Genomic DNA, 25,009 nt, shown 5'->3' with positions numbered 1-25,009 from the left:
GAGTAATTGTAGCCTCATAAAAAGAGTTTGGCAATGTTCCTTCTGATTCTATTGTGTGGGAAAATTTGAGGAGTATTGGTATTAGTTCTTCTTTGAAATTTGGTAGAATTCTGAGCTGAAATCATGTGGTTCTGGGCTTTTTTGTTTGGGAGACTTTTGATGACTGTTTCTATTTCTTTAGCAGACAAATCTCTTTCTTATGGATTGTTCAGCATTATATATTTCATTACAGAAATGGAAAAGAGACAAATAAATAAGAAACTAAATGAAAAGCAATAATATTCTCCTAGAGAATGTTTCAGACTATGAAGTTATTAATCTCCCTAGCTTGACCCATAAATTTACTGCAACCCAACTAAAATATCAGGAAAATCTGGAAACCTGTTTGTAGGAAATAAATTAGTAATCGATGGGGTTGGAGAGATGGCTCAGTAGCTAAAGAACACTGGATGTTCTTCCAGGGGATCTAGGTTCAATTCCCAGAGTCCACAGAACAGTGCACAACCATCTATAACTCCAGTTCAAGGAAAATCACCACCCTCTTCTGGCCTCTGTGGGTACCAGGGACATAATGGTACACAGGCACAGATAACAGTGGCAAAATCACAGTTGTGAAGCAGCAATGAAGATAATGTTGTGGTTGGAGTTGCCACACCATGAGGGACTGTGTTAAAGGGTCGTGGCATTAGAAAGGTTGAGAATCACTGCTCTAGAGTCATTTCCACCGCAGGTTGGTTCTTCCCCAACCCAAGGCTCTTCCTTTGCTTGGCACCAGCTTCCCGTGACAATTCCCAAACCCCACACCTGGTCTTCAGAGTCTCAGTCGAGAGACCCTGTGAATGTCACTCATTGGGGCCAAGAAGGAGTGGCTAACATGTTTGCGGGGTCTACATGGTATGAATACCTAGCAAGACCTCACGGCTCCTCCCTGATCTGGAGGTAGGGACCTGCACGTCCCCCAGTCTCTGCTATTCCTTCATGTGAGAATTCTCAGACTCACCATGCCACCTGCTCCTCTCACCCCACACAGCACTTCATTCTCCGCCTGGACATGTTTGATGAGGGCGTTTCTACGTTTCTGCCGGCCTCAGTGCTGTCTGCTCTGGAGGCGGCACAGGGTCAACCCTCCTTTGCACAGATGAAAAAAAGGAGGCTCCGAAAAGTCAAAGAAACCCCTTTCAGTCATTCCACGAACTTTCCCTTCACCACCCACCAGAGCCAAGTGTGCTCTGGCTCCTTGTAAGTTCACTCCCACACACACACACAACATGGGAGCAAGAGAGGCAATGGATGGGGACACCTGGAGAGCAGCAGGCTGCTGGCCCTGTGGTCCCTGCTCTGACAGCTCAGCAGAGGGAGACTCATTTTGCTGCCACAGCCCTCCTCCACTAGGGCAGCCAGGACCACCAGGTAGGACAGGTAGGAAATCCTCATGGATTTCCAAACACAAAAGTAGGCTCTACCAATTGTTCCATGTCCCGGCTCAGCCTAGTGCCCAGCACCCCGGCTCCACACGCTTGCTCTCCACATTACCATCCAAGGCCATGCTGCCAATCTCCTATTTCCATTTCCTGCACAGACCCCTCCCCAGCCCTCTCCCCAAACAGATCTCCTCAGAGGAAATGAGCCTTATAATCTCTAACCTACAAAAGAGGCATAAGGCACCAACTCATCCTCAGAGAAGTACGGCAAGGTTTAAATGAGGTAATGTGTAAATCTCTCTGGGTGATGTCCCAAATGAGGATATAACAATATCAGGTCTTGTGTCTGTCCTGATTAGCTGATACCATGACCACCAGACCACGTCACTTCGTTGTCACCTGAGACAGAAGAGCGTAGAAACAGCTCCTACTCCATTCTGATTCCAGCAGCTGGGCTCTGCCAGGCTGCAGCCCAGCTGGGTTGTTCATACTTCATGCCTGGACCCACCAGAACAAAACCTACCCTCTTCTGTCTCCCCCAATACGCCCCCTGAATTTCTCAACCATATTCCTTTCCGATATCTATTCAAATAAATTACAATCCTACTGGCTTCAAAGCCACACAGCTGTTTTATACTGCAGTTCTGGGAGTCAGAAGTCTAAAAATAGGCCTCACTGAGCCACATTCAAGGTGTCAAGAGGTCTCCCTCAGAACCTGTTTCCCATCTTGAACCGAGAACCATTTTATTCTTTCCCAGCTTCTACAGCTGCCTGTGGAATTTAGCACGTAACTTCCTTCTACCTACGTCATCCTAATCTTTTGATTGCCATCACACCTATTGACACAGAACTGCTCTGTACCCCTCCGTAAGGACAACTGTGCTGACTCTGGGCTCACAGGATGACCCAGTATGATCTGGCCATTTCAACGCCCATAACTTAATTTCCTCTACAACACACCTTTGCCACAAAGGCCACAGTCGTATTTCATGAACCATCACTCAGCCCTACCACGCTGGTCTAACGCATCCAACCTATAGAATCCAGGCTACTCTCATTCTTTCCAGAAATAGAAAAAAAAAACTATCCTAAAATTCACATGAAACCAGAAAAGACCCATGATAGCTAAAACAGTCCTGAACAACAATAGCAAAACAATGATAGAGGGATGACCCTCCAGATCTTAAGATATATCCCAGAGCCATAATAAAAACAAAATGGTACTGACAGAAAAAGAAGTCCTATAGACAGACCTACAGAACAAAACTGAAGACCCAACATGAGTACGTGCAACTTCAGCCACTTAATATCTGACAAAGAGGCTGAAAAGTATACACTGGAGAGAAGAAAACACCTTCAGTCTGGGAAAACTGAATGTCCACCTGCAGAGTGAAAAGAGACCTGTGCCTACCACCTCTCACCAAAGCTTACTTGAAATGGATCGAAGACCTAAGTGTGAAACCTGAGACACTGGCACTGGCAGAAGATGAGATAGGCGGTACCCTACGTGACACAGGTGAAGGAATTCCTCACCAGGACTCCATTACTCAAGAATCAAGGCCAACAGCTGACAAGTGGGACTTCACAAAACTAAAAAGTTCCGCCACAACTAGAGAAACAGCCAACTGGGTGAAGAAGAAGCCCAAAGAAATGGGAGAGGATTTCCACCAGCGATACATATGGCAAAGGATTAATGTCCAGCATATATAAAGAACTCAAGAAAAGAATCAAAGAAACAAATGACCCATTCAAAGAAATTCACTTGGGACATGGACAGTTCTCAAAAGAAGGAAAAAATGACTAAGAAATACCTCAAAAGTGTTCATCCTTCCTAGAAATTAGGGAACTGCTAATCAAAACAACCTTGAGATTTCATTTTACTCCAGTCAGAATGGCAAAGGTCAACCAAACAATCAAAACACGTATGGGGAAAGGGAACCCTTATTCACTGATGGCAGAAAGGCAAGCTGGTGCCGCCACTATGGAAATCAGTGTGGAGAACTCCCCCAAAGCTAAAAGTAGATCTGCCGTAAGACTCGGTGTACCACTCCTTGGTGTGTGTGCCCAAAGGGCTCAACATCCCACTCCTCCGGTATTTGCTCAGCCATGTTCACAGTAGCCATAACCACAGGAGCTCGGGAATGGAAATAATCAAACTGTCCTTCGCCCGAAGAATGGATAATGAAAACACATACACAGCACAGAAAACCATCCGGCTGTGAAGAAAAAAATGAATTCGTGAACTTTGCAGGTAAATGGATGGACCTGAAAAGATCATTTTGGGTGAGGTAACCCAGACCCAGAAAAACAAACAGAGCAAGTTCTTTCTCATTGGCAGCTCCTGCCTCCAAGTCTTTAGATTCTAGTGAGTTCATATAGCACGGAATAACTAAAGAAAGCAGGAAAGTAAAAATGGCCTGCAGCATGTGTGGGGGGCAATAGAAAAGGAAACAGCGAATATAAGTGATCGATGGCTGAGGTGGGAAAGATGGGGGTGGGGGTGGCATGGGGGTGGGGTGGGGTGGGTTGGGGGTGCTCTAACAAGGGAGCGAGATAGATATAGTGGGAGAGCTGGATAAAATAACAAGGATTTTATCTGGATCTGGCCTTGGACTTTTTTCTTTTAGCTGGGAGGCTTTTTATTATTATTTTAATCTCATTTGTTACAGGTCTGTTTAGACTGTTGACTTCTTGTTTAATTTGGGTGATTTGGCTGAATCTAGAAATTCGTTTATTTCTTTTTGGTTTTCCAATTTAATGGAGTACAGGTTCTAAAGGTGCTCCCTTCTAATAGTGTGAATTTGTTTGGTGTCTGTCCTAAGGTCTCCCTGTTCACTTCTAATTCTGTTCATTTGTGTCCTCTCTTTCTGTTGGTTCGCTGGGCCAAGGGTCTGTCAATCTTGCTTATGTTCTCAAAAATCCAGCTCATAGATTCATTGGTTCTTTGTATTGTTTTTCTGTTTCTGTATCACTAGTTTCTGCTCTGGTTTTTATATTGCTCTCAAGTGGACTTGGGTTTGGTTGGTTCTTGTTTTTCCAGTTTTGAGTTTCCTCATTAAGTCATGTATTGGTGATCCCTCTGACTTTTTAACATAAGCACGAAGAGCTATAGATTTCCCTCATAGGACCGCTTTCAATATGTCCAGGAGATTTTGCTGTGTTTTCATTTTCATTTAGTTCAGGGAACTTTTATTTCTTTCTTGACTTCTTCTTTAACCTTTTCTTCATTATAATGAGTTGTTTAATCTTCATGAGTTTGGATATTCACTAGAGATTGGTTTGCTGTCAATTTTAACTTTTATTGCACTGTGTTCAGACAAGACACACCGAGTTAATTCCATCATTTTGAATTTGTAAAGAATTGCTTTGTGTCCCAGGACGTGGTCTATTAGAAAAAGCTTCCATGTGCTGCTAAGTAGCGGTGCATTCTTTGGTTTTGTGTAGACTAGTCTATAGATTTCTGTTAAGTTCACTCGATGTATGTTTCTCTGACTATTTTTTGTCTACATGACTTAACTATTGGAGAAAGTAGAGTATTGAAATCACCTACCATTAATGGATTGGTGCTAATCCATGTCTTTAAATCTAGCAGTGTGTGCTTATGAAATAGGGCGCACCAGAATTTGATGCAGATGTAAAGAATAGCCATGTCTCCTTGGTTCACCGTTTCCTTGATTAGAATGAAATGCCCTGTTTTTGTATCTTCTGAACAGTTTTAGTTTAAAATCTATTTGTCAGGTATTAGGACAGCGATGCCTGCCTGCTTCCTGGCCCATTGGATTGGAATACTTTAAACCCTCTTATTATCTAAGGTGGCCTTGCTTTCTTTGTTTTGTGTGTGTGTGTGTGGTTTTTTTTTTTTGCTTTGTTTTTGCTTTTTGAGGCAGATTTTCTCTGAGTAAGAGCCTTGGCTATCCTAGAACTCACTTTGTAGACCAGGTTGGCCTTGAACTCACAGAGAACCACCAGCCTCTGCCTCCAGGTGCTGGGATTAAAGGCCTGTGCCACCATGCCCAGAAAGGTGGCCTAGCTTTAAAACTAAAATATATTCCTTGTAGAAAACGGATGTGAAGTTTTGATTCCGAATTCAGTCAGTTTGTGTCTTTTGACTGCAGAACCAAGACCATAGGAGTTACTGAAATGTTTCTGTTAACTGTGGTCATCATGGTGCTTTTTAGTGGTGTTGGTATTCTCAGTGGGACTTTTTGTTTCAGTAATTACAGCTTCATATTTCTTTCCAGTGTCTCTGCTATATTCATTTTTTCTCTTCAGTCCAAAATATTGCTTTCTATGTTTTCTCTGGGTTTGGTTTGTAGGTTATACTTTTTAGGCTGTTTGTCTTGTGGAAGGCTTTTCTTTTTCCTTCAGCTATGGGAGTTGATTTTGATGGACACAATGGTCAGGATTGGCCATTGTGGTTGTTTAAAACTGGGAACGCATTGCTCGAGGTCTTTCCGGCTTTCAAAGCTTCCACTGAGAAATCAGCTGTTATTTTGTTAGGTCTTCCTTTATACGTGACTTGTGGTTTTTGTCGCTTAACAGCTTTCAATATATTTTCTTTGCTCTGTATACTTAATGTTTTAACTGTGATATACTGGGATTTTTCTTTTCTGGCATTGTCTATCTGGTGTGCTATGTGGTTCTTCTATCTGTATGTGTGTCTTTCCTTGCATCTATGATCTTATTACACATCTAGTCTTTGCCATTGACTTGTGATCTTCTCTCTCATCTTTGCCTGTATTTTCAAGATCTGTTATTTTCATGGCACCCCACATTCCTCTTTCGTGTGGTTTATTTTAACTTTTTCATATTCCTTGCTTAGTTGGTCTAGATTGTCTACTTTGAGTTTGATATTCCATCTTCATTTTAATTCACTCTACTTGTAAGACGTTCCTTTTGAATTTTCTGGTTGACTTATGGGCTTTTTCAATACCTTCTTTATTTCAGTTTGAGTCTTCTTCAATGTTTTTATCTCTATTGAATTCCATTTTCGAGGCCTGGATTGTCTGTGTCATGTCTCTCAGCCTTGTGTCTGTGTTTTCTTGAATACAACTTAGGCATTTATTCGCCTTTAGTTCTTTCTGCTTAATTTCATTGAACTGTTTCTTTGTGTCTTCCTTAAACTCGTTGAATTCTTTGTTGAAGTTGATGACTGTTCTTTGAAATTCTGTGTCCTTGGGTTCTTCTAGGTAATTCTCATTGGCAACAAATTCTCTAAGGCTAGTGGGCTTGGGAGAGGAGACACAGCTTGGCCTTTCATGATGTTTGTATTTCGGAGATGAGATCTGGGCATGTGGACTTCTTTTGTGAGGTCTGTGTCTGATACAGAAAGAGCAAGTTGAGCCAGAAGGGAAGAGGGTCTTTTGGGTCTTGAGGCTGGAAATGATTTAGGTGGTGTGAAGTCAGGGAGGTAGAGGGGACTGGGCTGATGTGCAGATGTGTATCCTAGTGCAAGCTTGGAGTGTGGTGGTAGGTCTGGCTGGGAATGGCTTGGGAGTGGCCTGTGCATGGGGCAGTTAGGGGGAGTCTTGGAGGACGCCTAGGGGTTGGTTGTGGTACAGGCAGGGGTGGACAGACTAAGCAGGGACACCGGATGTGGAACACAGGCTAGCTAGATCTTGGGGCTTGAGGAGGATGGGAGAAGAGAGAGGGTCAGGTAGACTCATCAGACTAGACCCTGGAAAAGGATATTTGAGCTACCTTTAACATGCTCCACCCACAAGGAAACTCCAAATATTTTTCTTCTGCATGCAAGTCATAGGAAATTTTTAGAATTAGAGATGTCGACCGAGGCCAGCAAATTCTGACCCTTGCCTGCATTGCCCTGATGCTTTTTACACACGGTATTACTTAGCACTAGCTGGGCATTCGCTTGTGCGTGGTCTACGGCTGTTTTCTCGTCGCGACAACAGACTGAGTAGTTGCCACAGAATCCCCCACAGCCCACAAATCCCAAAATATTTACTATCCTATGCATAAGAAGGCTTAGACATCTCCAGAGGGTGAGGGGACCACCACTGATGGCTCTGTTTACCCATCTGGTGTCTACCATGTGGAGACAGTAGATGGGCTGTGTCCCATCTACATTTCCAAACCTCTCTTTCCAACTCTCCCCAGTCCCAGGGAGCCTCTTTCCCTTCCTTCCTACTTCCTGTTCTATGGGCACTTCCCTTCCATCCTGCCCTCTTTCCTATTAACATGGGTCTTAAGAATAAAATCATTTTCAGGCAGCCTGGCTTTGTTTTCAGTATACTAAGGAAAGTCTCTGTAACAACACTCATTTTTCTCTTACAATAAATCTTGTTTTTCATGGTTATAGTCTCTCTAGAGACTCAAGAAAGCTAGCTTTGGGACTCAAGGCAGAGTAATGAGTTCTTTGTTCTAGATAGACCCCGCTTCTCTCCCAAAGCAACAACTGCCCTTGATTTAGCTGGCACAACACACAGTAACACGCTTCCCGGGAAGAAAAGGAAAATGGGTCAATTCAAATTTTCATGAATATTATTCCTTCAGTAACTAGAATAAGGGCTAAAACAGTTTTGACCGAGCAGTGGGAAGTGAGATGTGAAATGCAATGTGGAAATTGGGGCTTTGCTGAGGGGACAGCCACGGGAGCCACGGGAGCCACGGGAGCCAGGCTCTGCTAACCAGCAGCTGCCCTGGAGTCCTCCTGTGGGGTTCGTTCATGGAACATGAGAAAAGGAGAACAAGTGAATGTGTGAGCCAAATTTAGGACCAGTTGTGGGTCGAGGTAGGAGAGGGGTAACCTCAGCTCACACCGTGAGAGAGACTTCAGAAGGGCACAATATCTATACCCACAAGTCTGTATAGACCACAGGTACTAAAAGATATATGGACCTCAGCCCCTCACACCTCAGACACCAACAAGAAGCCAAATGAACACTACCTTCGACAAGGACACGAAGCTTCTGCCTCCAAAGAGAGTAGTCCTACCCAAGGCAGGCTCTTCAGATCATTACACACTGTTTAAAGGAGGAGCTCACTGTGTGCAGTCACCCATGGTGAAGTTGGCAGCTGATGAGCCCTGAGCACACCCTGACAGGACTCCGCCAGCCCCTCGTTCAATGCAGAGAGCGAGCGTGTAAAGAAAGGATGTCTATTCCCTCTTCTCGTCAACACTACAGACTTCAAAGGAGCATCAAGAACCACCAAGCCATTAAAGAAAAAGGAAGTCACAAAAGCTCCACAAAAATTAACAGAGAAAAATGTCCCTGGTACAAACATGAAGTTTATTTTACTCAATTCTAATTAAGACTATCAAACAGAAATGAACAAATAATACAACCAGAAAATTGCACAAATACTAAGGAAATTAACATAAAATATGAAGGTGAAGAAAAAAACTCACTATGGTCATTGTCCAGGTTTCTTCCTGTTGCTTCGATAAAGCCTGGAGCAAAACCAACTTGGGGAGGAGAGGGTTTATTTCAAGGTACAGTTCCCAGTCCGCCATCAAGGGAGCCTGAGGCAGGAACTGAAGCGGAGGCCAGGGAGGAGCACGGCCGACTGGCTTGCTCCTCAGGACTTGCTCAGTTGACCTTCTTACACAACCCAGGATGACCAGCCCATACCAATCATCAACCATCAATCAAGAGAATATCTCCCAGACATGCCCACAAGCCAATCTGATAGAGACAGTTCCTCAGCTGAGGTTGTCTTTTCCCAAATGACTCTAGTTTGTGTCAAAGTGACAAACATTAGACAGAATAATTACGATCTGAGAGCAGATGACTCTCGCCTGGTCGGCTGCCTGCCCCCAACCACCAACCTGTAAGAGCCTCGCATGACCTGGCATCCCAGAGATCATCTTCAGCCAAGACAGAAGGATGTGCCAATCAGCTATCAGGGTCAGCCTGTGCCAGGGAGGATCTGAGGCAGCCCAGAGGGGAGGCCATAGCCACTGTTAGATGTTTGCAGAAGTGGTGGGCATAGTAGTTCACACCCGTTTCCTCGTAGCTTTTGCCCGAATTGATCAAGAAGCCTGGTTTCCACTACAGATAAGCCTGTTGTCCCAAGTACATCCTGGAGAAAGGACCCAGAGAGCTACACATAAGTAACCTGGACCCCCGAGACCTCCTGTGCTTCTCTCCCACTGCCGCCCCCCCCCCACAATGCCCCTTTAATAAAGTTTTGCACAACTATATACTAGACAATCTCTGTGTCGTGTGACTTTCCTGGGGAAGACACGAGACACAGGGCACCAAAGAAACAATCCCATCCAAGTCTATCCCAGGGACTCTCAGTTCACTGGGGTCACGTTCGGGAGCATGGGTTGGAGATTGCTTGCAGAAGCACAGGCAGCCCCAATATGGGTGACAGAAAGCAACATCGCCAGAGGTGCCTGCACAGCTGGCAGGTACACCCACAGAAGTCTCCTCTTCTCCAGCAACTGCTTGCTCCTTATAGAACCTCACAGATGGACCTTGGAAGACTCAGGCTTTCTGAGCACACTGAGCTTCAACTTCCTCAGCCCTTGTGAGCCCCTTTCTCCCCCGAGGAAGTGCTTCAACTTGGAAGAACAGCAGCACAACACTCTGGTGTCCATTCTGTTGTCCATCTCCTTCCCTGCTGCGGTTACCATTGAAGATTTCGTTAGATGGTCCAGGAGATGGATTTGAACAAATATCCCAGATTGAAAAGCAAAAGGCAAACAAACAAAAACCGTGGCGAGACATGAAGAAAGCTACAGAGTGAGCACAGGAGGTCTGATATTCAGCAGTTCTGCTCAAAAAAACAGAGATCGTGCAGGTCAGAAAATAACCAAATTACAAACTGGGCGGTGGTGATGTACGCCTTTAATCCCAGAACTTGGGAGGCAGAGACAGGCGGATCTTTGTGAGTTCGAGGCCAGACTGGTCTACAAGAGCTAGTTCCAGGACAGCCAAAGCTCTTATACAGAGAAACCCTGACTTGAAAAAACAGAAGAAGAGGAGGAGGAGGAGGTGGAGGAGGAGGAGGAGGAGGTGGAGGAGGAGGAGGTAGAGGAAGAGGAGGAGGAGGAGGAGAAGGAAGGAGGAGGAGGAGGAAGAGGAGGAGGAAAAGGAAGAAGAAGAAGAGGAGGAGGAGAGGAAGAGGAGGAGGAGGAGGAGGAGGAGGAAGAAGAAGAAGAAGAAGAAGAAGAAGAAGAAGAAGAAGAAGAAGAAGAAGAAGAAGAAGAAACAAGTTACAAGGCATTCGGCACCAAAGAGGAGACATTTGAGAGGCTAAGGCTTCCATGCAAACGGGGGAGGTATCTGAGCACCTAGAATAGAGAGGACCCCAGATAGGAAAAACAGGTTGACTTACCAACGGTGGTTCAGAGGCATTTGATATGAAAACGATGGTGCTTGGATCACCAATAGGAAGAATAAAGCCTGAAAAACCTGACCTCTGTCAATGGAGAGTAAGCAGGAGCCCGGGAAGAGGTTTTGCATTTCTGTTTGTTTGTGCCTCATCATACTCCCTGAATTTTAACTGCCATGAGCATATATCACTTTAAAGTCAGAATTGTGGTCACCATACACCCTTAACTATAGCCAGTAGCCTCCACTTATATCCTGGTTTGTTTTCTGTGGCTTTGCCACAGTCAGTCATGGTCTAAAAGACTACCTGAAAAATTCCAGAAATAATTGATGAATTTTAAACTACCTGCTGTACTAAGCAGTGTGTTGGATTCTCATACCATCCTGCCCTGTCCTGCCAGAAATATGAGTTATTCTTACATGCAGCATACCCAACTGTATGTGTGCATGACTCTTTGGTCATCTAGTCACTAAGCCCATCTGTGTTTCCGGGTCAAAAGTTGTGCTAGCAAAGCATTTGTACCGAGGTAACCATTATTTTACTTGGTAACAGCTCCAACATCCAACACACTAGAGCAGTCAGGCAGGCAACTCCAATGCAGAAAGGGGTGAGAAGAGCTTCCCTGTGTAAACAACTGAAAACGCTCCATCTAGTAAGGAAAATATATGTGCTAAGGCCGCTACAATGTGCAGTAAGAACAGATCTTCTATTCACCAAATTGAAAAGGAAACATTTTATGCCAGTTTGATGTTAGACCTCAAACTGCAAAAGCTCTGCCTACAGTGCAAAGTAAGAACAAGGAAACACGCAGTCTGCAGAAGGCTGGACACTAGCCAAGCTTTCAGGCATGGCCTGGGAGTCTTGGGTGGTGTGCCCTGTGGATAAGGCAGGGCTGGCTATACCACTTCCAGTGCCAGAGAACACAAGTTGCCAGGTTCTTTCTCCTCGGTGCAGTACCACTTAGCTCCCTCTGATCCCATCCTTATCACTGAAATCCATGCATCATCTGGGCTGGGAAGAACCCTGAGTGTAACTCAACATCACCAGACACTAAGAAGATTCTGGGATTTCTCTATGGTTGTGGTTGTTAACGCTGGTGTTTGGTTATTGACGATAGAATCACATATACACACACACACACAAAAAAACATAATAATAGAGTAATAGTGTATGTACATTATTGTATTGTGTATGTGTGTATATATGTACATATTTGTATGTGTCCATACATACATATTTGTATGAATTTAAATATTGTGTATGCATGTATGTATTCGTGTGTGTGCATTTGTGTCCATGTATGTATTTATATGTATGTAGTTGTATATATATGCATGTACATATTTATGTGTATGTATATTTACATGTATTTGTGTGTATGTACATGTAAGTATGTGTGTGCATGTTTGCATGTGTGTGTCTATATCACAACATGACCACTTTGAGCAGCAGCTGTATACTATGTGTCATGACAGACTGGCAGCTCTGTCAGTCTATGGCATTTCTTAAGTATCCTTTCACCCTGTTTGAAGAGCCAATACTACTGTGTCCCACACCCCTTAATGTGACTCAAGGGTGCTGCCAAGCCAGGAAAGGGGGCCTGATGACACCAAGTCTGCATTTGGGTATGTCACCGGTGTATAATAGATGTTCTGTTTTTCCCTTTTGCTGACACGGGGCCAAATATTAGTTTCTATAAAGATACTATCTTTTCAATTGAAAAAAAAATTTAGGTATAACTAGAAAATAATGATTTGTTAAATCAGAAGACTTGATAAGTTTATATTCAACACGGCCAAGCTGCTTACCAACGTGTTCCATAGGTACAGTCATTAGAGTCCTTCCAGTGCTGCTGAGCTCCAAAACCATATCCAGGAAGAGCCACCACAGCTGTCCCTCAGGGTCTGCGGCTGTCCCTTTGTGTCTGTGACTGTCCCCCAGTGTCTGTGGCCATCCCTCAGTGTCTGTGGTTGTCCCTTTGTGTCTGTGACTGTCCCTCAATGTCTGTGGCCATCCCTCAGTGTCTGTGGTTATCCCTTTGTGTCTATGACTGTCCCTCAATGTCTGTGACTGTCCATCAGTGTTCGTGGTCATCCCTCAATGTCTGTGGCTGTTCCTTAGTGCCTGTGACTGTCCCCCAGTGTCTGTGGTCATCCTCAGTGTCTGATTGTCCCTTCATATCTATGGCTGTCTCTCAGTGTCTGTGGCCATTCCTCAGAGTCTGTGGCTGTCCTTCAATGTCTGCAGGGGCGATTTTCAGGACTCTGTTCCCCCACAGTCACTAAAATCCATGGATGCTCAAGGCTCTTATATAAAATGGTATAGTAATCTGGAAAGATGGTTCAGTTGGTAGGAACACTTACAAAACAAGACTAAGGACCTGAGTTTGGATCCCCAAAACCCACACAAAAAGCTGTATGTGGTCATGAACACTTCTGCAAGCCCAGTACTGTGGAAGGAAGAAGACAGAAGGATCCCTACTGGCTGCCAGCCTCATTCGAGGTTCAGTAAAAGGCCTGGTCTCAAAGGTGTGGGGCAGAAAATGATGGAGCACAACCCTCTGTATTTTAGTCTGCCCTCTTAGGCACACACATTCCGGAGGTAGTGGTCTCGGCAGAGGACCTACACACATTCTCCCGTTTGCTTTAACCTAGATGGCATGCAGTGCCTACAAAACAAAGCTCCACACAGACACTTGCTCCTTGTACTGCTGAGGAAGTGACTACAAAAACCTGCACAAGTTCAGCACAGATGCATTCTTCCGGAGTATGGCTGATCTACAGTTAGAACCACAGATCCAGGCCCCAAACACCCAGATGACTCATTTTGACTAATCTCATTACAGGTGACAAGCCTGAACTAATCTTATAATTGGATGATGGCAAGGTTTATTTTTCAAATAAAATTTTACTGTCTCATCATGTTTCCAATTTTCTGTACAAGAAAGTCGGCTTAGTTTTAAGTCTTCATTTCAGAACAATTAACTTTCATGCCCATCTGAAGTGCCCCATTTGGGCTGGACAGATAGCTCAGAAGTTAAGAGCACTGGCTGCTCTTGCAGAGGACCCGGATTCAGTCCCCAACACCCACATGACAGTTTACAACTCATGTCCACCAAACACGAACATTTTACATACATACACGTACATACATGTAGGCAAATATTTACACATACAAAAATAAAAATAATTTTTCTCAAGTTTAGATTTGTTATGGTAGATCCGGGTAATTTTAAAATCTGAAATTTTAAGATAATCTAGGTATACTGCTATGCACTGGGAAACCAAGAACTCAGAAAGATGGAGGCATGATGGTTAGGAATGTAAGGCCAACCACAGCTACATAACAAGTTCAAAGCTAGCCTGTACTACAAGAGACCCTGGTTTGGGGGACAGGGTGAGACTCCGGGACTGTTTACTACAGGCTTTTGCAGCCGCTGATACAAAGAAGTATTTTACTTACATTTACCGTGTCCCCGTATCTCACACACACACACACCTACAAATGCCAGTATTTTAACACTCCTGGATCCTCCAGGCTTCCATCATAAATCACTGTCTACCATGCTGTACTGTACCGTATCATGTAGATAATATACAACACCTGTCAACTTTAGGTGGAGAAGAGAAGATAGTTCATCACTACAGGAAGCCACCATTTCAAACGGGACTCAAAAGTGAGATGCGGGTCAAATGTACAAACAAACCTTGAGGTACACGTTCAGGAACCTAGTACATGCCAGGACAGCGAGAGTTAATAATATACTGCATGCCTGTGTTGACAATGGGAGCTGTCTGGTGGGCTCACCACAAAGCCCAGCAGGCAACTGTCAGCCGACGGATCTGCTTTGGTTTGGTTTGGTTTGGTTTGGTTTGGTTTGGTTTGGCTGTGGAACACCCATCACACGAGATGTACTAAAGCGCTATGTTGCCACCTTTTAAATGCATGTTGTTTATTTGTTGACCATAGCTCAATAAATCGGAGGGTGAAAGACCAGCTTAATGCAGGGATAGAATCCAGGTAGTCTGGCATGCTGTGAAGACACAGAGATCCCATTCTCAACTTGCCAAGTCTCTGCACAGGAAGGTCCAGGATGTCCTTGGTCAGCACACAGGAGGGCACATAGCCAGAGCCTCCCGGAGAGCAAAGGCGACCCATTACAGTACAGATACTGTGGTTTGAATGTTAAGTGATCCCCCGAAGACCCATGTGCTGCATTCTTGTTCCCAGGGCAGCACAAACTGGGAGGTGATAGGACCTTTAGGGAGATCTCTAGGTCACTGCAAAGTCATGCTCTTAAAAAGAACAAGATTCCAGTTCTCTCTCCCACACACTCACACACACTGGAGGAGCAATTTGCCTTCCCACAATGCTTCCCACGATGTGTTTCCTCACTGCAGGCCTATCATCAGCAGGGCCAACCAGCCATGGGCCAAATCCTCTATAAATGGGAGGCAAAATATTCCTTTTCAGATTATATGATAATCTCAGGGGACTTGGGGCTTTATTACATCTATTTATTTGGGGGGGGGGGCACGTACGGGCATCCATGTCACAGTATACACATGAAAGTCAGAGGAGAGCCTGCAGGAATTGGTTCTCTCCTTCCACCATGTGGGTCTTGGGGATCTCAAGCAAGCCTTCAGGCTTGGCAGAAAGTGCCTTCACCCACTCGCCCCCACTCAAGGTATCTGTTGAAGGTAAATGAAGCATCTAAAGGAACCTCCCTCACCCAGATGATGGCCTCAGAGATGGCAGTCCAAGGGGTACCAAGAAGGGTGAGGTTCTAGATCAGTGGTTCTCAACCTTCTTAAGGCTGTGATGTGACCCTTTCATACAGTTCTTCATGTAGTGAACCCCCAGCCATAAAATTATGTTTTTGCTACTTCATACTTGTAATTCTGCTATTACGACTCTTAACGTAAATATGTGGCATGCGGGATATGTGATATGCAGTTCCCCCAGGGGTCACAACCCACAGGTTGAGAACCGCTGTTCTAGAGGATGAGAGGAAGCTGTGTCATCATCTTCCGCCCCATGAGTCGCGACCCACAGGTTGAGAATTACTCTTCTAGAGGTTGAGCAGAAGCCAGAAGCTGTATCAACATCTTTCCTTCTAAGACCATCACACCAAAGACACTGCCATGGTAGCTGTGCTGAGTCTGCTTCCCTTGGGAGAGGCTTTTAGGGTGAGCCAGCAGTGGTCTCTCCTGTGGGGGCTGCAGGTTTGAGGACGGAAGATGGCCACGGAGAGAGCGGAAACATGTAGATGTCTGATGAGCCTGGAATGGAGTCTGCAGCTTGGGCAGGAAGTCTGTTCCAGTGTCGGTTTCTTAATCCAGAGAGGTCTTCACTGGCAAATAGCAGTGGAGAACCATGCAGGGGTGATGTCACATCAAGCCAGCAACCTGGTTCCCAAAACGTCCAGAAAAAAAGACAAGACGAACAAGCCTGCCTTTGTGTCTCATAGAGAAAGCATGCTCAGTCAAGCACACGGCCAGTGCATTGGGGATTATGGCTGGGGCACAGGTCCTCAGCTCACTAGCCAGACAGTCGAGACTAATCACAGAGCCCCAGGTCCCAGTGAGAGACTCTGCCTCAAAAAAACAAGGTAGCTCTCACCTAAGGAGGAATGATAGCCAAGTTTGTCCTCTGGCCTTCGTGTGCGTGAGTGTGCACACATACAAGACTGTACTGTGCCTGCCTGTACACACACACACACAAACAAAATAATAAATTCTGGATTAGTGAGGTTGTGGGTATAAAAGTAAAATGAAAGTCTTAGAAGGAAAATCTTAGGGCTATTTGTGTGACCTCTGTAATGCTAATTAAGAGGGAAATATGCAGAAAATATGAAAGTGAAAACGGACATATGACTGAAAAGTTTTAAATATTTCAAAAGAAAGCAAGAAGTGAGCCCAGCGAGAAGATTATTTGCAAGATAGAATGAGGTGGCTAGAAAAGTCACTTCAAATGAAAACAGATGCCAAACTTCTTCCGTCAGGTTGATAAAAATCACTCAAGGTTGCTAATATTCCAGGTCTCATGGGTGGGGAAAAATCAAATCCTTATGCAAGGTGTCAGGGGTGAGAATGATCATAACCTTTTCCCTCGACTAACCCAATGACACCTAACAGAATTCCAACCTGGACACCCTTTGACTAGTAGCAAATCCACCCCCCAGGACATCACTCTCGGAAGCAGGCGCTGGCATCTAAGACCAGCAGCATCAGACACTTAGAATCTGTGTCACCGGGAAGTTCCCAGCAGCAAGAAAGCGAATAAACCACGGTAATCTGCAGTGTAGATGATTACACAGTCACTAAAAGAATGGATTCAAAATTATCACCAACTGTGACAAGGGACGAGACACATCACACTTTATAGCGAGCCACCGAGTAAAATGTGGGTGCTAGAATCACAGCTCCATATTCTTTAAAAGAAAAGGATGCATTTCACATATAAGCATTCTGATAGACTTGTGACTGAAGTTTGCTGAGTGACATTACACACCACTGGCAACGTCAGCTACCTATCGGCAGGGCGCAGTGGAGAAGAGAGCGTGTTTGTGCATTTCCTGGATTTTGGTTATGGCAACAATTACATACTGCTTTAGGAATATTCTTAGAAGTCTGGCGGCGTTGCTCTTACAGGGCTTAGTTTACACAAAGGCTCAGCTTCTTTGCCGGCAGCTGCTGTGCAGGTGATTTCAAATGCACTAATTCAGGGTTCTGGGCATTGACAAAATTAGAAAGAAAATGATGAAACAGCTCCCTAAGGAGTAACTGGTCAAAACGCCACCTGACTCCAGGCTCTCAATGTACTGCCAATCATCACTCAACCTCACCACAGAGTCATGCAGAGAGAGGTGACTTATCTCCTAACCTGTTGGACAGTGCAGCCTGGGACAGGGGACCATATGAAGAGTGGCCCTCAGAAGCAAAAGTACCATCTGGCTTGTTGGTCATCACTGGCCTCTGGCCACAGCTGTCCCACCTCATCTGCCTCCAGCTTTGCCAAGCTCCCCTGCTATAGTTTAGCTCTAGAATATCCGCGAAAGGTCCACGAGGTAACGACTTCATTTTGCACTGCACTAATGGAAAAAGGTGGAGCCTAGTGGGAGGTCTCATGACCTAGAAGGGAATGGTAGGTTTCAGCCCAACCTCTTCCTTCCTCTTTTTGCTTTCTGGTTCACTCCTACCACAATGTATTGCCTTGCCTTGCCACAGATCTGAAAGCAATGGGCCAGGTGGTCAGGAACTGAAACCTCCACATAGCAATCACATATGTGTGCATACACAGACACACACATACACATAGAGATACATATACATTCATAGATATATATACATTCACACAGACATATATATACATTCACACATAGACACATACACATAATCACATGCATGTACACACACAAAGACACATATACACATATACATATTTCACACACAAATATACACACAGACATATACATATAAATATACACTTATTCGTATACTGATACAGATACACATATACATACACACCCACACACATAAACACACATGCATACCCATACATACACACATCTCTCTCTCTCTCTCTCACACACACACACACACACACACACACACAGAACTTTTAAGTTTCCTCAATATCCCCAGTGTAATGTGTCTTTAAATTTCTCTTGAACCTCCACCTTTCAGACATGGTTAGGGTTTCTCCTAAGAAACAGGTGGGACCGCCTTGCCAAAGTGGGTTCCTCCACCAGCAGGCTCTCCTCCATCTCTGCTACATGGACAGCTAAGTGACATCTCCAGTTAGGCACTTGGTGCTTGTTGTTGCTGTTTTGCTTTGTTTTGTTTCGAGACAGGGTTTCTTGGTGTCCTGGACAACTTGGTGTGTCTAAAGTTAAGTTCAAAGCCACTTCCTGGCTCAGTAGCCCTGAGGCAGTCACGTATTTCTTCTTTGTCCATTTCAGATCACTCACCACAAGGAGCCAGGGCTGTGCGAGGAGCAAGCCCTGAAAAGAAGCTGGCTTGATTGTATGTCATTCCCCTGGCTAAGACAAGGAAGACACCTCATGGAAACTCAAAGGGAGGGAACTGTCCAAGGACCTGAGCAGTAGGGGTCCACTGGGCCCCCAGTGAAGTGGCCTAGGACCCATGTAAAAGGGGTTGTCAGATTTAGGGCACAGGAAGTGCTCAGTAAAGTGAGAACTGGTTTTCTCTGTACTACCATTTCCTCAATAGAAGAACTGCTGATAGAATGATTCTTCAACAGGCCCAAACCACAGATGGTCAAAGAAGTTTGAGGCAGCAATGAAGCACTCCTTACAGAAGGTTCAGAGCAGAGCACAGCCTGAACCCACCGTGGGTTCCATGAAAGCCAGTTGTCTTGGTCACCTGTCTATAAGGAAGACCCTTCAAGGGAGTTGGGGCAAATATATTCATTATCCATAGGAGACTCATCTCAGGAACTCCCAGCCCCCATGGTCGGACGTTCAAATCTCTTATATGTCATACAACTTGCATATAGCCCACACATGTCTTCCTGCATGCTTTTAAATCATCTTCAGGCTGCCTATGAGAACTAATGCAATATAAATTCCATGCAAACCGTTGCTATACTGTATTATTTGGGTAGTGATGGCCAAGAAAACTCTATACATATTTCTGTATAAAAACAGGGTTTTCCCGAATATGTTCATTCTGTGGTTGATTGAATCCATGGCTACAGAAGCTGCTGGTGCTAAGGGCAGACTGTATAAGAAAGGCAAAGAACCCATGTTCCCTATCCACAACCACATCAACAGGCAAGCCTGTCCCAACTGGAACTAACCATTCTTTCTGCAGGGCAGAGACGACATGTGAAAATCTCGATAGACCATGCTGAATTTAAAGGCTGGAGATGCAGCTCAGGGGCGGAGCACTCACCTCGTATGTTCGGGGATGTTCCATCCCCGGCACAAGAAGCCTGTGGGATGAAGGCCAGAGGGTAGGGGGTAAAAAGTGTAAGCACTTCGTGGTGGCTTCAGTGCTCTTCTCTAGATCCTGGAGAAGTGCGAACACACAGCCTAACACCAGGCATGACTCAGAACTGGGGGAAACCAGAACCAACCACTCCTAACTGTTGAAGACAACAGCATTTGAAACACAAACCGCATTATTGTTTTACCTGTCCAACTTAAGCCCTGCAACAAAATGCAGGGGATGTGTATTTTAATATAAATGCTTTTTCTGCTGTCTCCAATTAATGTTTTCTTTTTAAGGCTTATTATAAAAAAAAAAAGGCAGTTCTCTTTGCAAACCCTGGGGAAATTCAGCTAAGGCTCAGAGGAGGTGGGGGAGGCTCAGGCAAAGAGTCAGGAAGCCTAATTCACCACCAGTCTGCCACCTGTAGGCTGGTTCCAGCAGGCTGAAACTCAGTACCCACTAGACAGACATGAAAACAAGGCATATTAAGTATTGCTAAAAACCGAGCAACAGATGTGTGGAGACTATATATAGGGGCGGGATTGGACCACGGCTCCCTAGAGGCGGCCGCCCACCTCCTCTCATCGATCTGAACACTGGGAGCTGTGACCACACGTCCTGTCCTCCTAGTTAGCGCTCCAAGATGAGCCCCCCTCCCCACCCCGTCTGAAAGAAGCTTGGAAAATTAATACTCCCATTAGGATGAACAGCCACACCTGTATCGATCCTTGTTTCAAGGGTAGTTTTGCTAAGATCTCATTTTAAACCAGACAAGGAACTTGCAAGAACAAAGGCCATTACAAACAAAATAAATTTAAAAAAAAAAAAAAGCAAGACCGATTTTTTTTTTCTAAAATTACGAAAGTTAAGAACAAACAGCGATCATTAATTCCAAAGGCTTGGTTTGGGTCTGTGTACGCGGAATTTAAACGCATAGCGTTCACTGGAAGCCTGTAATGTATTTGTGCACCATCGACCAAATGTAGTTACAGATGTCAAGAGTTCTCGAAACAAGTGCCGGTCTTTATAAATACCCGTGCCTCATTCATCTCCTAATTCCCATATGCCCGTTCTTTATTAATATAGAAAATAAGCAACTTTTATCAAAACGCTACAAAATACCTAAATAAATCAATAAATCATCTCGGACCCATGGTTTCTTTAATAAATGTTTCCTAGGGGAAGATTTGAGAGTCAAGGACCTGAAAATCAGTCTAGAGTTCAAAAAGCACACTCCTGGCTCCCAGTCGCCAGTCGGTCCAGCAGGATCGGGGGATTACGAAAGAAACAAGACGCCTCCGTGTCCGGGAGGTGAGTGACCAGGGCAGGACCAGCCGTTCTCCCCCGGACTGACCCGCAACAGAACGCGAAGCCCCGCATACCCCCGGCGAAAACCGCAGCGAAAGGAGCCGCTCACAGCGGGCTCAGCACCCGGGCTCGGGCGCCCCCGCGCCGCGCCGCCTCGGTCACGGTCGCCCGCTGCCCGGGTCGGTCACTGGTGAGCAGAGCTCCCAGCAGCTGCCCCAGACAGGGACTCGCCACCGACCGCCACCCGCCAGGTGGCAAGGGGAGGGCTTCTGGCTCCTTTCCCCTCCGAAAAGTAACTCCGGGAGCAGCGCGTTGGAGCGGCAGTGCGACTAGCGACGGTCCCCGGAGTTCCCCTGCCCGAGACTTGGAAACTGTACCCGAGCCACGGCTGCCAAACCCGGGCGTCCGCTCCCCCACTAGGCGCGGGCCGCGTCCCCGTCACTGCAGCTCCGGGTCCCGGCCAGCGCCACCGCCGCAGACACTCACCGAGAAGCCGGCCCAGAAAGGGCAGGAGTGGCGCACGCGGGCCGAGGTGGTGAGCGCGAGCGCCGCGAAGCTCACGGCCACGATGAGGCATCCGAGCGCCATCTGCGTGGCCCCGAGAGCCAGCACGATGCGGGAACGGCCCGGGCACTCGCGCAAACGGGACAGGCTGTGGGGCAGCGCGTGCGGGCGCGGTGTGCGGGGGCCGCCGGCCGGAGGCATCGCGCCCCGCGAGCTCTCTCCGTGCTGCGCTCCTCACAGAGGCGCCGAGGCAAGTTGAGCCGGCTGCGGGGACCGCCTCCCCGTGGACAGCAGAAGCTGCGACGCGCGGTGACCGCCAGCCGGCCGGGCCGGCCAGAAAGCCGGGCTCCCGCAGCCCGCGCCGATGCCCGCGCCCATGCCACCGCCACTGCGCAGGGCCCGCCGGCCGCGCTGCGCCCTCTCCCGCTCGTCCGCCCGTCCGCGCGCTCCCTCGGCCGGGCGCGGGCGCGAGCCTCCGTGCCGGGCGCGAGCTGCCGCGGGCTTCGGGAGCGAGCCTAGCCGCTGCGCGCTGGGCCCGGGAGGGAGCGGGAAGCCGGAGTGGGGACCAGGCGCCGAGCCTGGAGCGGGAGAAGTCGCAGGTGTGTCCTCGGCGCTGGCGCCTCCTCCCGGTCGGTGGAGAATCCTGAGGAGAGAGTGGACCGAGTCTCCTCAAGGGCAAGGGTAGCCAGCCGGCTCCTCGGGGAGCCTTTGGATGAGGCGTGGGAGCCGGGCTGCAGGACCTACGGCGCTTAGGACCAGGAGTCCTGGGACCTACGTTTCCTGCTCTGAGCCCCAGGCGTGGCGACCTCCAGCCCCTCTGCAGAGCAAAAATCAAGATAAGCCTGGACGCTTTCTTGCAGTTCCAGAACCTCCCTAGCAGCCACCTATTCCAGGGGCACGCAGTTGCCTTCTATCCACCTTTCCTTCGCGGGGCTTTTTATAAAACAAGTCCCAAGTTTGGGCTTTAAAACAATATGCAAGGCGAATGTAAATGGACACAGTAACAACCTATTAAGTCTCCTATACTCCCTCTGGCCAACAGGTTTTTTTTTTGTTTGTTTGGTTTTTTAATACTTATTTATTTTGTATACAATATTCTGTCCGTGTGTATGTCTGCAGGCCAGAATAGGGCACCAGACCCCATTACAGATAGTTGTGAGCCACCATGTGGTTGCTGGGAATTGAACTCAGGACCTTCGGAAGAGCAGCCAATGCTCTTAACCTCTGAGCCATCTCTCCAGCCCCTGGCCAACAGTTTTTTAAAACGACTGGCTTCCTTGGAATTGCAAGGAAACCTGGAAATTCGGTCGTCGTAATGGCTTTGTGACCCTGTTGATGGGACAACTTTAAACCTATTCGTGTTGAAAGGGTCCTAAAGTGTTAGGAGTATGAAGGCTTGACCGAAAAATTAGGAAGCAAAGTTGAAAAGAATTAAAAAAAAAAAAAAGGCAGAGGCCCTTTTTCCACGGCCTCTTGACAGGACTTATGGAGCCCCACCCCCACCCCACCCGGTGCCACGGTTGGATTGGAAATACTGAAAGGTGTCCTGAAAACATCTCAATTGCTGGTGCTTGAAATTTCAGCATTAGAGATATTGATTCCTTTGGGGCTTGACGATCCTCTATTAAAATGCAAATTCCCCTTGAAGGGGCAATAGCTCAAGCCTTTATCAGCCAACACCTTATGAGGGCTGGGATTTATTTTCCAATTTAACTGGATGGGCAAGGGATGAAGAGAGAGGATGGGAATCCCAGGATAAAGTGGCTGACCTCAAAATACTGGCCTGTGATCAACTGCTGCCATCTCTCCCAGTTCTTTGTAAAACGAATAAGGCTCTGGCCAGGTGTTTAGAGCGCCCTAGTACAAATTCCAATTTCCTGGAGGTATTTTCTATCCAGAAGTTCCCCAAGGCAGCGTTTTTGTCAGCGCTTGAAACAATATCAAAGCGTGATACTGGGCTGCCCTCACCTCCCTCATCCACTCACTCAGGCATTCTTTTGAAAACCGGTTCAGACTAAGGCTCTAAGCAGAGGCCTTCAGTTTAAGGCTCTTAGGGGAAGGTACGTCAGTGAACAAAACAGAAATAATCAACATAACAGATTAGCTAATTATTTAGCTTATCTACATTGTATACTAGTCAAAATTATTTTAACCCCTACTGTTTGCCTTAGAAAAGATTTGAGACAGGTAGAAGCAGACAAGCAGAAGCAGACAAGCACGTGTCTCCCCCCCCCCCCCCCCCCCCCCCCCCCCCCGCCCCCGGACTTTTGATCTCCTGGGGACTTTGTCAGCGCACTGATAATTGCTCCAAAGCCAGTTGTGTCTGGGTTCAGTGGGATAGAAAACGCTGCTACACCTGCCACCCCAGGGCTGAGAGGAGCTTCCGGTCACACTGGTCCAGATGCTATTGCTATCAGCCTGGTGAGGTGCGTGCGCGCGCGTGTGTGTGTGTGTGTGTGTGTGTGTGTGTGTGTGTGTGTGTGAAGGGGGAAAGCGGTGGTAATAGGTCAAGGGATGGGGGTAAGGAAAGACAATGGGTAGTGGGGGCAAGGGGTGGGGGGGCAAGGGGTGAGAGTGAATTGGATTAAAGTGAAGACTTGCAGAAGGAGAGATGTTTAGGAACTGTGGTTGATGATTTGAACACAAGGAAAAGATGGAGCCTGCCTCTAGGAAACTCTTATTTATTAATTGAATTGATTCCCAAGTAAATGTAGACTTTTTCCATTTATGACTGGCATGCCAACAATTCTGAGGAACAGGAGGCATGAGTGAGGTGAATTTCAAATATCTACCTCCACTGGGAACTTTGACGTGGAGAAAGCCAAGAAATTGATCCCAAAATGAAGCTTACTTGCTGCCCTAAAAATTAGTCCTGTTGGTTTGAAAAAAATAAAATAAAAACATCTTGGAACAAAATAATTTAACAACCAGCAAGTAAAGAGCAATTTGCGAGTCAGGTCGTCCCAGGAGTGGGAGGTACAGAGAACTCTCCTCCACAGCACCAACAATGTGGAGAAAGGAAAAAGGATGAAGAAAAATAGTAACAGACCAAAAGGTTAGTGATTTCCAAATTCCTTTCCTGCTGAAGATTAAAGCAGAAGGAATGCCATTATCCAGCCACTGACACGGAAGTGTTGGCCATTTCTCGGGAAGTAAGAGGAACAACTCTGCTTCAGTCTGGCATTGCAGCCTGAGTGACGCTGTTCTGGTTTGGTCTGTTGTAACATCGCACACGAGCCTAGACAATAATTCCGTTGAACATTGTTTCACAGAATTTAAATTTATGCTATTTAATTTAATCCTATGCTATTGAAGATGGTGGCTACGGATATCTTGGAATTTGGAGTTATAATAAAACTGTGTTTATTTCATGGCTTGAAGCCATGAAGAAAGAAGGAAGGGAGGGATGAAAAAAGAGGGAGAAGAGGAGGGAGAAGATGGCACTACTGTGAGCCTACCCTCTTGCTTTGATCCTAACAACTCGCCGACCCCTTTGGTCCTCAGGATGTGTCTACT

At 46.3% G+C, this 25,009-nt stretch overlaps 1 protein-coding gene across 1 annotated transcript in view; it reads right to left on the bottom strand.

Moving 5' to 3' along the window:
- The window catches only part of Fam189a1 (family with sequence similarity 189 member A1), a 404,848-nt gene extending 382,908 nt beyond the window's left edge, over positions 1–21,940 (bottom strand). The window contains exon 1 of the mRNA XM_041651130.1: positions 21,476–21,940. Within this exon, the coding sequence (XP_041507064.1) occupies positions 21,476–21,694 (219 nt within the window). The 5' untranslated portion in view covers positions 21,695–21,940. The remainder of the gene's footprint in view (positions 1–21,475) is intronic.
- Between the last annotated feature and the right edge of the window lie 3,069 nt (positions 21,941–25,009).

The sequence above is a fragment of the Microtus oregoni genome, unplaced genomic scaffold (assembly GCF_018167655.1).
Source record: "Microtus oregoni isolate MIOR12 unplaced genomic scaffold, Mior012 000000F_ref0000247, whole genome shotgun sequence".
NCBI classification, from domain to species: domain Eukaryota; kingdom Metazoa; phylum Chordata; class Mammalia; order Rodentia; family Cricetidae; genus Microtus; species Microtus oregoni.
Note: the sequence above shows the minus strand (reverse complement) of the source record. Positions and strands in the feature narration are given on the sequence as shown.